The 14,844-nt window shown below is 33.3% G+C and overlaps 2 protein-coding genes across 5 annotated transcripts; one reads left to right on the top strand and one right to left on the bottom strand.

The window, feature by feature from the left end:
• The first annotated feature begins 5,042 nt into the window (after positions 1-5,042).
• On the top strand, positions 5,043-9,554 carry LOC142548840 (amino acid transporter AVT1C-like). 4 transcript variants are annotated; one of them, XM_075657413.1, is made up of 13 exons: positions 5,043-5,255; positions 5,791-6,023; positions 6,336-6,631; positions 6,726-6,940; positions 7,130-7,153; positions 7,247-7,427; positions 7,656-7,875; positions 8,026-8,161; positions 8,250-8,269; positions 8,456-8,601; positions 8,798-8,841; positions 8,940-9,002; positions 9,238-9,554. In XM_075657413.1, the coding sequence occupies exons 2-13, from the start codon at positions 5,827-5,829 to the stop codon at positions 9,331-9,333; spliced, it is 1,638 nt and encodes a 545-aa protein (XP_075513528.1). In that variant the 5' UTR covers positions 5,043-5,255; positions 5,791-5,826; the 3' UTR covers positions 9,334-9,554. The 4 variants fall into 4 exon arrangements, with proteins under 4 accessions (XP_075513528.1, XP_075513531.1, XP_075513529.1 ...); XM_075657414.1 differs by lacking the exon at positions 5,043-5,255 and adding an exon at positions 5,270-5,387; XM_075657415.1 differs by lacking the exon at positions 5,043-5,255 and adding an exon at positions 5,319-5,340.
• Positions 9,555-9,754: 200 nt separating this feature from the next.
• Positions 9,755-11,319, bottom strand: LOC142548841 (mitochondrial protein import protein ZIM17). The gene is made up of 2 exons (XM_075657417.1): positions 11,177-11,319; positions 9,755-10,442 (listed from the first exon to the last, which is right to left on the bottom strand). Exons 1-2 carry the CDS (start codon positions 11,238-11,240, stop codon positions 9,943-9,945), a joined length of 564 nt encoding a protein of 187 aa, XP_075513532.1. The 5' UTR covers positions 11,241-11,319; the 3' UTR covers positions 9,755-9,942.
• Positions 11,320-14,844: the final 3,525 nt, after the last annotated feature.

The following is a 14,844-nucleotide window of genomic DNA, read 5'->3' on the forward strand; positions in this document are numbered from 1 at the left end:
TTTTCCGTAATAATCGAGTTCTCAACATCGTTCATATCCAAGGAATTCTAAAGCTATAATCTTTACCGTAATTTCCGTTCATCAATCATATCTATCTGAATCTTTCAATCTTCGGGAAAAATCAACGGTAGCTTTGTACTTGGTCAACATATCAGTACCGATAATAAAATCGAAATCGGACAACCCAAGTACAATATAATCTAACTCAATCTCATATCTGTCATACTGTAGCATACAAGATCTAACAGATCTCACTGATACAAAACATCTCCCCAACAGAAAAGAGATCAATACTACAGCAGATAATAACTCAATAGACAACGCATATGTCAATGCAATTCATTCAAGAATAATTGTATGGAATGCATTAGTATCTATCAATATATATGCAACATAACCATACAGGAAACAATTACCTGCCACTACCTCGTCAGGTGTGTCCTGGCCTTGGTTGTGATTGAGGAGTCGTCGGTGGTTGGAAGGAGTGAACAACAGATACTTGTCTATCTGTCTGAGCCCCTGATCCAGATGACTCTGCTCCCTGAGATCTTCGGAACCTCTCTGTGGACATACTCTAGCAAAATGTCCTGGCTGACGACAGACGTGGCAACTACCAAATACTCCTTGGCATTACTCTGTGGGATGTCTCCCTCCGCAAGTTCTGCAATAGACCACTGTATAACTCGGGCTAAACTACTGGAGCTAGAGGAACCACTCCCTAACTTCTTAAACTGTTTCTTGTAAGCTTTCATGAAATCTTTCTTTCCCCCACCACTACTGCCACTATCAAATCTAGACAGTGATTGCAAGAATTGAGCTGGAGGTTGTTGGTTCTGTGGGTGAGCAACATACGACATTCCTCGCTGTTGAATCAAACTTGCCTCAGCTCCCTTTGCCCTGTTCAAGGCGTCAGCAAAATAATGGGGTCGTTCCACATTTACCAATGCAGATATTTCAGGATTCAATCCGCTGATGAACTGATCAACTACAGCTTTATCATTCCCAGCCACATGAGGAGCAAAACGTAGTAAAGTAGAGAATTTTGCCACATATTCTTCAATATTCAGCTGGCCCTGTTTCAAGTTGGCAAACTCTGTACTCTTATCTTGTCGGTACGATACTGGGAGAAATCTTTTATGAAACTCAGCTTTAAAGATTTTCCACGTAATCACTGTACCATTCTGTTCTAAGGCTTCCTTGGTTGCAATCCACCAACTCTTTGCGACCTCGTGTAACTGGTGCCCAATCAATTTAACTCTACGTTCATCTAGGTAATCAAGTGAATCAAACAACACTTCAATATCATTCAGCCAACTCTCGCAGTCATCAAACGTCTCAGTACCCTTCAGAATCGGCGGTTGAAATGACTGAAACCTCTTCAACATTGTTTCCATCGGAGTTTCTGACACATCCATCTGATAAAGCGAAGTACCACCTGATTCTGGAATTCTTCGAGGAGGTATATCTGATTACCAAAAGAATTAGTAACCAAATACAACAAACATGTTTCAGTCCTCCTCTGATCATCTTATTTCTGATCAATAATCGGTTCTGGTTCATTCTCAAATAATACAAGTGATTAATCAAATCATATAATCAAGGAAACATGTAGTTTTAACGCAGTAAATCATGCTAGCAATCAAAAGCAAGGAAAGAAAACTCATTCTTCCCCGCTCACTAGCACTTCTATCTTAGTCTAAGGTACCTACTGCTCTGATACCACCTGCTGCGGGGACTCGGACGCTAATTCATTTCTTAATCATCTTTGGGAATAATTAAAAACAATTAAATAAATAGGGTCTAATTTTTTTTTTAAATACAAAAGCGGAAACATATGAAATAAATCTTATTTCATTTACAAGATCAGTATCCAGATCTAAGTACAAGTTCTGTACAAAAGTAAATCATAACGACTACTGTTTATTCACTACATGTCAGGTAATGAAACAGATCTACTTCTGGGTCCGAATCTCCGCGCTAAACTAGTCCTCTCTCATCCTCGTCTTGACCCTGGAGCTGTCTCACCTGTTGTCATGCACACATACAAACAAGACAACAGCCGGATAACTCCGGTGAGAATTATATTCCCATTATAAACCATGTATACATGCATTTCATATAAACAGATATAAAAATATGAGGCAGATATCTATAACATGTATCACGGTCAGAAACATGAATCAATATCAAACTGTAAATCACACTCTGAACATGTATCAAAATCAGAAAACATGAATCAATATCAATCGGTAAATCACGCTCTGTGACTCTGACTCGACTCATTCCTAATCTAGGGATCCGATCTGAATAAGAACGCAACAATCTCCCACCTACTCTCCCGATCGTGGTGGCGGTACGTTCTTATTACGGACTTTGGTCCTGTCCATATTGAATCTCGCTATAAAAGTTGCTCCACTCCTATGCACTATCAATATGACTAAACGTCCAGGTGTCTTGGCATATCCTGCCAAAGACTAGGCCTATCCGCCCTGGCATGTCCTGCCACTGACTCATCACAACACATACTAGACTATACATCGATAGCCTAGACATATCAAACTTATCAATTGCAAATATCAATGCAATAAGATAAAGTATGTGATTTTGGGAAACTCAAGTCAAATCAAACTCGAGTTGTGCAATCCCGAATCAACATTAATTTATACCTTTCTCTTCTCGGTCTGACGAAGTCGAAGTCTCAAATTCAAATCTGTCCATATCAATCTGGCAATGACAATATCGAATAGACACGATATCAATATACTTCTCAATCAATACTGGATATAATTAGAACTCAATCAGATTATGTTTCAACGGCATAACGATACAATCTCGAAATACCGGCAATACAATATCAGTATATACAATCAACAACTCATCTGATCCAAATCTGAATAATATCAATATACCCAACAATACAGTATCAATCAGATATTAATCCCAACATCTCATAATCGATAACAACACAATTCTGATATCAAATCGGTCTAATCACAATCAAATCAACTCTGAAAATTCATAACAATTACATACGGTATCTGTTCTTCGAATCCGATTTCGATTATACGATGTCTACTATGTCAATAACAGCATATATCAATCATATCTGATTCTGGCAATATCATAATTTCAAATCATATCAGAACATAAGAAAACTTACGTCCAATTTTAGCATGCGTCGATAGGAACAAAGTACTGAAGTCGGATTACAAATCAGACGGACGGATTTTGCGTAAATCAATTTCTAGTCTTCGAAGAAAATTCAATTTCCCCGGAGTCTCGTTCCTTGTTTCTTGCATTCTGAAGAATGAAATGGTTATATGTACATATATCTTGCATGTCCCAAGCCATGTGGCTCATTCTTTGTTAAACACATCTCGCGCATATGCGCGACCTAAACCGGCGCATATGCGCGAGACCTACTGGTCTCCGCGATAAGCTTCTCGGCAGCTCGCGCATATGCGCGCACCACTTCCGCGCATATACGCGAGGTTCTCTGGACATGACATTTAGCTTCTGCATAGCCCGCACACTTCTCGCGCATATGCGCGAGGTCTTCTGCCACTGTCGCGCATATGCGCGGCTCTTTGTCACGCATATGGGCGAGGTGTTCTATCCTCGCACATATTTCATGTTTTCTTCCGTCTTTCCCAGTCTGACCCGTTCCGTCTATAATCACATCAGTTTATCCACAAATCATTTCAGATTATGATAATCAAATTCTCGGGCCTTACAGCTTGCAAGTCCCACCTATAATTCTTTTCAGAACTTCAATATTTTTATATTATTGAATTATGACAAAATAATACGTCCGCAATTTGATGACGTTGTATGTCACGGTACGAGAATAATTCTTTGATTACAAAACTCCAGTGAGACTTTTTAATATGTCAATTTTGTGAGACGAGTTTTTTATCTGGATCGTCCCGTCTCACATACATAGATCTATTAGAACATTTCACATAAGAACTACTCTTCATTGATTGGGATAAAAAACAAATCGATAATTTTATGATGTTTATTTGCTATTTTGAAATATTTTACGTTGAAGTTTATATAAAATATCAAGACCGAGTATGTTTACATACAACTCGACATTTGTGGTTTGAAATCTCATGCCGCGATTTTGGTTCAAATGAATTTATTGTATAAGTGATATTGAATTGATTTCACATGTATCATTTAAATAACTATTGTTAAAAGTAAAAATTTACGGTAAAAAGTAAAAATATCAAACTCACAAAATATATTAAACTACACACTTTATAAAATTTTGTCTTACTCAGTTGTGTTCTTCTTCACAAATTGAGAGGCATATTAATAAAATTTCTTTGAAAATAATTCAAAAATAAATACATCATCACACACTGATTTTCAATATTACAACTCTTATTTTCAACATTAATAATTCAACTCTTATTTTCAACAACTATTACACTTGTACAAATAATAAATATTATGTGAATTGTTATTTTTAGACGACATCTAGCTAGCTTGTTTTTTTTTTTTTTGGTAGCTGTTATTGTTTATAAGGTATAAACGAATCGAGTCGGTTCGCGAATTTTTCAAGATGGTTTAGAAAATATTTATAACGAATCTGAGCTCAAATTCAATAAATAAATAAAACTTCGAGGCTTTTTTAGTACTTATTTTCGAATAATAATTCAATTAGTTCTCGAACATGTTCGAATCTTTCGAGTCGATTTCAAACTCGAGCTTTAATTCGAACCAATTCAAATCTAAAATTTTAAATTTTTTAAATTCAGGATGAAGCATGAATTCGAATAAAACTAATTCAAATAGAATTTAAAGATTTAAATTTTCATCATATTCCATTCATTCATTACTCTAGCTATTAGTCGTTAACTAGTTCAACCTCATCCACATGTTCCCTCTGATATTTAAAAAGTGGTATAAATAAAAAAAAATTCCAAAAAAAAAGAAAAAAGAAAGAGAGAGAATGTCGTCCTTGGATTTGACTACTGTCATCGCGAAATGCCGGTCTGTCATTTGACCGCTTTCTATAATTGCTTGTGTTTCTCTTCTTTGTATGCGTGAGTGGGCAATCAAGAAATAATGTGTAGCTACTGTGTGTAGTGGCCGTGTTTAAAAGAGGTTCATTTTTTGGGTGAATCTTGAATCTTCCAAGATTCATACTCAAGTCTTTGGTCTGTGCTCTGTTTTGCGAAAATTAAGGAAGAAAGAAGTCTGAACTTTGTCTACAAAAGTTGAACTTTGTCTTGCTTTCGGAGAAGGTGAAAAAAGACATCTTTATCCCACTTTCTATTTTCCACACACTGGCTCTATGTGTAAAGCTTGGTTGAATGACCGGGAAATCAGGTTCTATAAATGGAGTTTGCTATGAGAATGAGAGGCTGAGATTAATGGTGCTTAAGTCTCCTACTTTCTTGAGAGTTAGTTCTTAGAAGTAAACAGATCGTTGACCCTTGTCTGTTGCTATTTTTGTCAGTGGCCACCAATCCAACCGCAATTTTTGGGTTCATTAAATCATACCCTTTTGATTGATTTCATTGAGTTTCGAACTTCAGGAAATATAATCCCATATTCTTGGAAAAAAATGTACATGCATAAGATTTTATTATATTCAGTGTTTCTTGAAGAGATTCATGCTTTATAAGTTTCATGATGCTTGATGAGATTTCTTGTGGTGGCCTCACTGACAAGCTGTCTTGAATTTCCTTGTGCTTTGGCTGAAATTTTACAGCTTGATCTTCTTATGAATTGTAATTGTCTGTAAGTTTGTAAGGTGTTGTCTGGTTTGGATTTTAGAAAATTTGAAAGGAGAGGAGGATAGGAAAGACGACGATGAAGAATTCAGAATCGGAGCAAAATTTCTTCATTGAGAGTGAGGAAGAGGATGAGGAGAAGGCTTATAACAAAGATGAAGATGGAGAAGATGGGAATGATTCAGATTCATCGTATTGCTCGAATGATAATGAATATGCCAATCGACAAAACAGCAAGCCCAATTCTTACACCACTTCTTGGCCTCAAAGTTATAGGTGACATGATGTTCTTTTCATTCCTTTTTTTTACTTTCTTAAAATGAAAGGTTGAATGATGTGAAGACTTCGTGAATGGATTATGTCAGACAATGCTGGCGCAATTTGTTGAATTTTGAAGTCGTCAATTAGGAAATGATGTTAGATATATGATTAATTTGCCAGTCAAGTCCAAGTAACTAATTGTGAAAAACTTTGTACTTGGATGAAGATAGTACATGGATGAGATAATCCATATAAGGTCAATTATTTGTGATATTTCTTTCTCTATTTGTTTCTACTCACTAAATCCACTGAAACTGCTCGGTGCAGGCAATCCATCGATTTATACAGTAGTGTCCAGTCTCCAAGTCTAACTTTACTTGGGACACCATCGTTGGGACGCATAGGCAGCTCATTTCTCTCTTCGACTCTCACAAGGAGACATACTCCCGAAGTATTGCCATCTCTGACTAAGCCTCTTATACCTTCCGTAGAAGACGAGAAACTTCACGAAAGGCCTCCTCTACCCTCGAGAAAGCCTAGTGTGACATTTGCTGGGAAATCTGGCGTTTCACACGAACTTCCCATTTCCCGCCAATGTTCATATGGCCAAGCAGTGTTAAATGGTAGGATACCTTAATTTAAGTAAACAATGTGTAAGACCAACCGACCCTTTACTCGATAAGCACAAAATGATGTATTTATGACGGTTTTATGCAGGAATTAATGTGCTATGTGGAGTTGGAATCCTCTCTACTCCTTATGCTGTCAAAGAAGGTGGATGGGTTGGATTGTCTATATTGTTTATTTTTGCTATTCTCTCTTACTATACGGGGATTCTTTTAAGGTACTGTTTGGACAGTGAACCTGGGCTTGAAACATACCCCGACATTGGCCAGGCAGCCTTTGGTTCTATAGGACGTGTTGCCATTTCTGTGAGTCTTGCTGATTCAGTATTTTATTCTCCAACCTAACTTCATAATTGCTAATCAAATCATCTTCTGTAACACAATATAAATATGATTATTCAACACATATATTCTATGACATAACTGTTTTCATTAAGATAAAAAAAAAGGATGGATTAATTAATTTCAGATGTTGATTTTCTCTCTTGGATGCAGATTATTTTATACGTGGAATTATATGTAAGTGTTCTGGAAACTCGGTGAAATATGTAACATTTGCATCTACGACTGTGCAAGACCCAAATATATGTTATTTTAATGTATTCTTTGCAGGCCAGTTGCGTGGAGTATATTATTTTGGAGAGTGACAATTTGTCATCTTTATTTCCAAATGCATATTTGAACATTGGGATATTTGAATTAAACTCTCACCATCTTTTCGCATTGATTACCACCTTGGCCGTTCTTCCTACCGTTTGGTTAAGGGACCTCAGTGTTCTTAGCTACATCTCTGGTGAGCGCCAATATTTCCTTGTATTTGTCACATTTTTACCTCTCAGTAGAAACATTTTTTGTAGATTTTGAATCGACGATTTCGATCTAATAACCAAAAGATACAGTAATTTCAATGCATAAATTTCAAAAAGTTCAAGATTTTTATACTTACTTTAGGCTAATATGACCTCCATAACCCTTGGTACAATGACGATATTTGCTTTTCTTTTTCTTTGATTTTGATCAGCTGGAGGAGTTATTGCATCAATCTTGGTTGTAGCTTGCTTGTTCTGGGCTGGCTTAGTGGATCGAGTCGGCTTTCAGACGAAAGGGACAGTGCTAAACCTTTCAACTCTTCCTGTTGCTATTGGTCTCTACGGTTATTGCTACTCAGGACATGCTGTTTTTCCCAATATTTATACATCAATGGCAAAGCCCAGTCAGTATCCTTACGTCCTCTTAACCAGGTAAATTAAAAAACCTAAAAGTTAAAAACCTGCATTTTATTTGTTTTATATTTTCTAAGATCAAAACAGTGTTGCTTGAGTATGTGTTATAGAATATGATGTCTAGTGAATATTCGCTTTCTTGAACTCGTGAGTCGATTACCAATGCAGCTTTGGGATATGTACTGTGCTGTATGCTGGAGTTGCTGTGATGGGATACACGATGTTTGGAGAATCGACACAATCACAGTTCACTCTTAATATGCCTCAAGATTTAGTAACGTCTAAAATTGCTGTCTGGACTACTGTGCGTACACTCATGTTAGTCTTTTGTTGCAATATACATCCAATAGATCTCATTGTAATAAACTCTTTTTATATCTGTGATTGTGCAGGTGGTCAATCCGTTCACGAAATATCCTTTCTTGATTCAGTAGCTTGATTAATCCACAATGCTGCTTCATTTAATAACCCTTTATTTCAAAAATCTTTTGTAGCTGTAAGAGATTCAAGAGCATTTAATTTACTTTTAGATTCAGATGGGGTTTAACATCGTTTAATTTTGACTTTTTGAGGTTGTTTATACCTTAACTATGATTACATATGCATTAACCATGTCTCCCGTGGCAATGAGCCTCGAGGAATTGATTCCATCAAGCCGCACCAAATCGTATATGTATCCAATCCTCGTAAGAACAGCACTGGTGATATCTACTTTGATTGTGGGTCTTAGCATACCCTTCTTTGGTACGTTATCACTTTTCACTACTATGGTATTCTCGGATTTACAGAAAAATGACCTTTATTTCACATTCAAGGGCATTTTCTTGTGCCCTGTCTTTGTTACTTACCCTCTTTGAATTTTTTTCATATTCCTAAACGTAATGCCTTCTTTCTTGGTAACCTTTAACACATTGTTTTGTATCTTTTCTGTGACACACAGGTTTGGTGATGGCATTGATCGGTTCTTTATTCACAATGCTAGTTGTAAGTTCTGGTCTTAGTGTAACAACTTAAGTCCCTGCAAATCAACTGCTCTACCACTGTTTTAATTGGTCCTTGTTACTTTTGAACTCATGTTGTAGACCTTGATTATCCCGTGTGCTTGCTATTTGAGCATCTTAAGGGGGAAAATAAACCTCTTTCAGGTAAAAATCTTCGACGCTTCCTTCGTTTACACAATTATCAGAGACAAATACAATAACAAAGTTAATGGAACGCCTGCTTGCATTTTGGGGATGTAAACTTGCATTTTCAAAGAATATTCATCTGGAATTTGATACCTGTTGCATTGGGCTGGGTAGGACGCCCTCGCCTGGCAAACGAAAAGGTTTTAGCTCTTAGTTTACCCAACTTTTTTTTTGCTGTTCCTTTATTTTACAGGGATCCATGTGTGTATTAGTCATAGGTGTAGGCGTCGTATCGTCGGCATTTGGATCATACTCTGCACTCTCTAAGATAATCCAAAGCTTGAGCTGACATTTCGCAGGATGCCACATGCTCGTACGTCGCCTAAATTTGCCCCTGATCACAAAATGTCTTCAATAGTTGAAAAGTTCTTTTTTCGTCTTTCTGCTACAATTTCGAGTAGTGCAGGTCTCAGAGAAATTTTCTGATGTACCTTAGATAAAAACTTAGCTACCCGACATTTCATATTTTTATTATCTTCGTTATCAATTCAGGCGAGTCCTTTCGTGTTACTACGTAAGAATATGATGTTTGTTGAAATAGGAGCTATGGTATGAGTTATGTTAATGGATTTTGGCCTCTCGCATTTTGTAAATTTTTCTCTCTCTATTATATCATTTTTAAAGATACATACAAGCTCGTGTAGAATGTAGTCCGGTAAATATTCATATACTACAAATAACACATTTATGTTAGCAACGAAACCACAATATGAAATTAAACAAAGCTTTGAATAGTTTTTTTCTTTTTTTGGGTACTCTATAGAGCTTAAATGATCATCTACAAATTACACATTTACGTTAGCAACGAAACAACAAATATTGTTGTCATAAAACACAAATTATAATTCTTCCACTATTGCAAGGATCAAACCAGGCCTGGACAAAGATTAGGACCTTCTTAACTATCGAGACTCTTTTTCCCAACAAGATCTTCAAGAGTTAGATTTAATGTATCGGCCGATCCCTTCTTCACTTCCTCCCCACGGGCAGCCAGAAACTCCTCAACACTACCAGGTTCCCCAAACCATCCCAATCTATCAGCAATAAGGTGCAAACTGTTGCATCCATCGCATCTGGCCACCACCACACCTTTATCATATGATTCACGGCAGGTTGTCTTCATGGATCTTGTATTGCAGACTTTGCACGTAAATATCATAACACGGTCATGTCTTTCAGATATCTTCAATTTGGATTTTATAACGTGTTTTATGTCAGTCTTGTTATTTGTTGGATTAGAGACACACGTGACTTCGCCAGAGCCGGGTTCTGAGCTGCAAGTTTCTAGACGACTCTCAGCTACATTGGTAGCTTCTGCAAGTGTTTGACATGCTCTTGTATACCTACCATAGCTGTGATAAAATGAGCTCGACGCAGGATGAAAATCCCGAAACAGTTCTGCGAGGAAAAATGGGAGAGTTGCACATGAACCCAAATATCAATTGTTGCAGCACAAGACAATGCATGAAACCATGCTTTCGAGTTTCGACTCCACTTTACACAAAGAAAGGCACACAATTGCTTAAATTTAAGTAATCATAAAAGCTCCCTCTCTAGAACAAGAAATTTCCCAGATATTCACAATAAATCATCACATTCAATTATGAAAAGGTAAAAATAGGAAAACAAAGTAAAACCCAATGGTTTACGTGGTTCCTAGTATAGCCAACATCTCATCAAAAGAACAACATTTAAATTTCAAGTTAATTTCTTTTATGTAGTCAGTAAGTTTGGCCCCAAAAGTGCTCATATTATCATAATTTGGAAGGAGATTGACTTATGTTCAAATCGTAAACGAATCAAAACAATTCAAATCTTAATTGGCGAATCAAAAATTCAAACTTGAATACTTAACAAAACACAACTCCCAAGCCAATGATCCAGCAGACAAAAACGGCATAAAGTACCCTTTACCCAAAGCCTCCTTTTCAGTTTTCTCCTTCTACGATTCGCTTTCCCTCCTACTCAAATTCAGCTCCAATTATTTTCACAAAAGCGGCAATTTCATATCAAACAACGCAAATTCTGACTTAAAAAAATCAGAGTTCGAACGCGAATACAAGCAAAAAAAACACACAAAAATCTACGAATGCGGGGCGGGGTGTTAACACGTGAGTGTAGAAGTGAGTCACCTGCAGTTTTAGGGTTTTTGTGATAGCTTGCAGCAAGAAGAGAGAGAATTCGCCGAGCCGCCATTTCTGATTATCCCTCGAGTAATTTCTCTTATAAAAACCGATGCTACGTTAATATATTATGCTTCGGGTCGTAGAAAAAACTGAATTGATTTTTTTTACAGTTTAGGTAACCTGGAATACCTCGATCCATCTTGTCATATAAAATATATAAATCGAGCCAGTAATATTTGGTACTATCAAATTCTACACAAAATTAGTTACGTCAAACACTTGTGTGCTAAGATTATTATTTTTTATTGTGAATATCGGTAGGATTGATCGTCACACAGATAAAAATTCGTGAGACCGTCTCACAAGAAACATACTCATTAGTCATGCGGGTTGTGTTGATAATTTTCTCACATATTGCAGCGGATTATGAGTCGACCCGACACCTTGACTAGTATTAAGATCGCTATTTTTTCCAATACTTTTCTAAAAATATTTGTGAATTTCTATACATACATATTATATTATTTTTATATTATTATTATTATTATTATTATATTCAAGGTCAAAGTTTTTCTATTGTGTATTGTCAACTTTGTCCTTAGTTTGTACATACAGGAAAAATTTAGTGAGGATGTTTTTGTTAAATCAGTTATTATGATAAGGACAAAATTGTCAAACTACATTTATGTTAGATAATGATCAAGTTGCCAAAAAAACTGAAACTTTAAAATTCTTTGATTTTTATTTTCTAGTAGATGAATTGAACAAACTTTTTTCACAAAAAATATTAATTTGAAAAGATTGAAATACCAAAATATATTGATTTTATTTGCTTATAGATGAAGTAAAAAAGATTTTTTTCACAAAAAACTTAATTTGTAGATTTTTTCACAAAAAAGTTAATTTATAGAAGATTAAAATAACAAAATTCTTTTGTTTTATTTTCTTGTAAATAAAGTGAAAATATTTTTTGCACAAAAACTTAATTTGTATAATGATATGATGTTAAATATCTTTTATTTCACGTTCATTAAGATTAATTATTTTAAAATGAAGAATTAAATTAATGAAGCCAAATAATTAAACTAATTTTGTTTTAACAAGGTTGGTGTCATGAAGAAGGTTCGATATTTAATTACATTTACAAAATGATACAAGAATTATTAGATATAAATATAGATCATCCTAATAAATATTTTATTGATATTTATTTTATCTATATTTCTTTATCAAAATTCAAAGCCTTGGTTTATTATGAAAATTTAACGATATAAGATTGAATAATATATTTGTATTAATTTTAACTATATTTTTCTCTTTTTAAAGGCTAGAAACTATAACAATTATTTTATGAGAGATTCTTGCAATTAACGAATGATTATTTTTATAAGAGATATATATTGACAGATCAGTTATAGTTTTTGTAACATTAAAAGATATATCTTTGAATGTAAATTTTTAAAATTATGATAAATACATTTTTATAAAATTTATTCATTAGCAATACTCACTACTTCTCCATAGACAAAGTCAAAGCTAAGTTATTTGGTTTTTATTTACTTGTAGATGAAGTAAACAAATGTTTTTCACAAAAATAGTTGTTTGAATGTGATTTATTTTATTTCGTAGATTTATAATCTTTTGAATGATTTTATATATATATGCAAGAAGTTTATCTTTAATTTGGTGAAGAAATTTTTGTAAAATCAATTATTATGATGTCAAGATTATCAATCTACGTATGCTAGGCAAGGATCAAGTTGCCAATAAGATCGAAACTCCAAAATTCTTTGGTTTTTATTTTCTTGTAGATGAATTGAACATATATTTTTTTCGCAAAATATTAATTTGAGAATATTGAAATACGAAAAATCATGGGTTTTATTTGTTTATAGATGAAGCGAAAATAATTTTTTCCCAAAAAAATTAGTTTGTACAATATTGAAATACCAAAATTCTTTTGTTTTATTTGGTTGTAAATATAGTGAATTTTTTCCACAAAAAGCATAATTTGTGTAAGGACATGATATTAAATATCCTCTATTTTGAATTAATTGAGAATAATTAATTTAAAACGACGAATTAAAATAATGAAGCCAAATAATTAAATCATGTGGGTTGGTGTTATGAAGAAGGATTGACGGTTAATTACATTTTACAAAAATGATACAAAACATTATTGGATATAGAAGAAAGATGACCTTATAAATATTTCGTGAGTATTTATTCTATCTATTTTTCTTTATAAAAAAATCCAACTAATATTTTTCAAAGCCTTAGTTTATTATTAAAATTTAACAATATTTGATTGAATACAGACAGTTTTACTAACTTTAACTATTTTTCGTCTTTGTAAAGATCAGATCCTATAACAATTACTTATTTGATGAACTTGCAATTGACGAAGATGCATTTTTATAAATGATGGATATAAGTAAATCAATTATAAATTTATATAATCTGAAATGACATATCTTTGAAGGTAAATTTTTAAAATTTTTATGAATAAATCTTTACAAAAATTATTCATTATTGCTCAATATTTCTCCTTATGAGTTAAGATTGATAATAAGAAAGGCCAAATTTATTTGTTTTTATTTGCTTGTAGATGAAGTGAACATATATTTTTCACAAAATATTAAATTGAATATGATTTGTTTTATTTTGTAAATCTATAATCTTTTGAATGAGTTATATATGCAAGAAGTTTCTCAGAAAAAATTAATATATTCAAATTTAATACTTCCAATAATATAGTATGAAATATAAAAAAAATGTGTTATCGTAATTTTGTATTTTTGTATTTAAATAACATATTGCATAAATATGTTATATCATTAAGAGTTGAATACTTTTTGATAAATATAATAAAATGTTAATTAAATCATATTTTGTCAGTTGTCTAGAAGATAGAATAACCAAAATTCATTGATTTTATTTGCTTGTAGATTAAGTTAAAATATTTACAAAAAATAAATATAATTTGCAGAATACTGAAATAACAAAATTCTTTGGTTTTATTTGCTTGATGAAACAAACTTTTTTTTTCTACAAAACACTTAATTGTGTGGAGATTTGTAGAGGCATCCTATAGAGAAGAATATACATTTTTTCTCATAAGATTTGCTAATGAAGATGGCGAGAATATTGTTTTTTCACAGAGAAGAAAAAAATGATGACAAAAAAAATAGTGAAAGCAATATAAATTGAAAATATAAAAGAAGAAAACATTTGACGCAATAATTTAATTTAAGGTTTAGAATATATTATCTATATTATATTTTTATTTTTCATAAATCAATAACATGTGGTAAAATAAGTGGTCAACGTTATGTATTATACTTTTTTCTTCTCTCAAATTTAATTTTAATAACTATTGTGATATCAATTTTATATTATATTTTCTCCAATGTCTAATTTATACAAAATTATAATATTTATTACTAATATGTTTTTCAACAATTATTAATTTATTTAGATTGCGCTTGGATAAATTGATTTCAAATTTATGGATTAGAATTATAATTTTACTGTTAACAATGAAACAATATATCAAATTTTGAATCTACACATTACTTATTTACATATTATAATTTATATAAAAGTAGAATAAATTTCAAATAACATTATTTTTGGGTGGACTTGAAAAATATCATAACTAACATGAAATACTA

This window comes from Primulina tabacum, chromosome 6 (assembly GCF_025594145.1).
Source record: "Primulina tabacum isolate GXHZ01 chromosome 6, ASM2559414v2, whole genome shotgun sequence".
Lineage (NCBI taxonomy): Eukaryota > Viridiplantae > Streptophyta > Magnoliopsida > Lamiales > Gesneriaceae > Primulina > Primulina tabacum.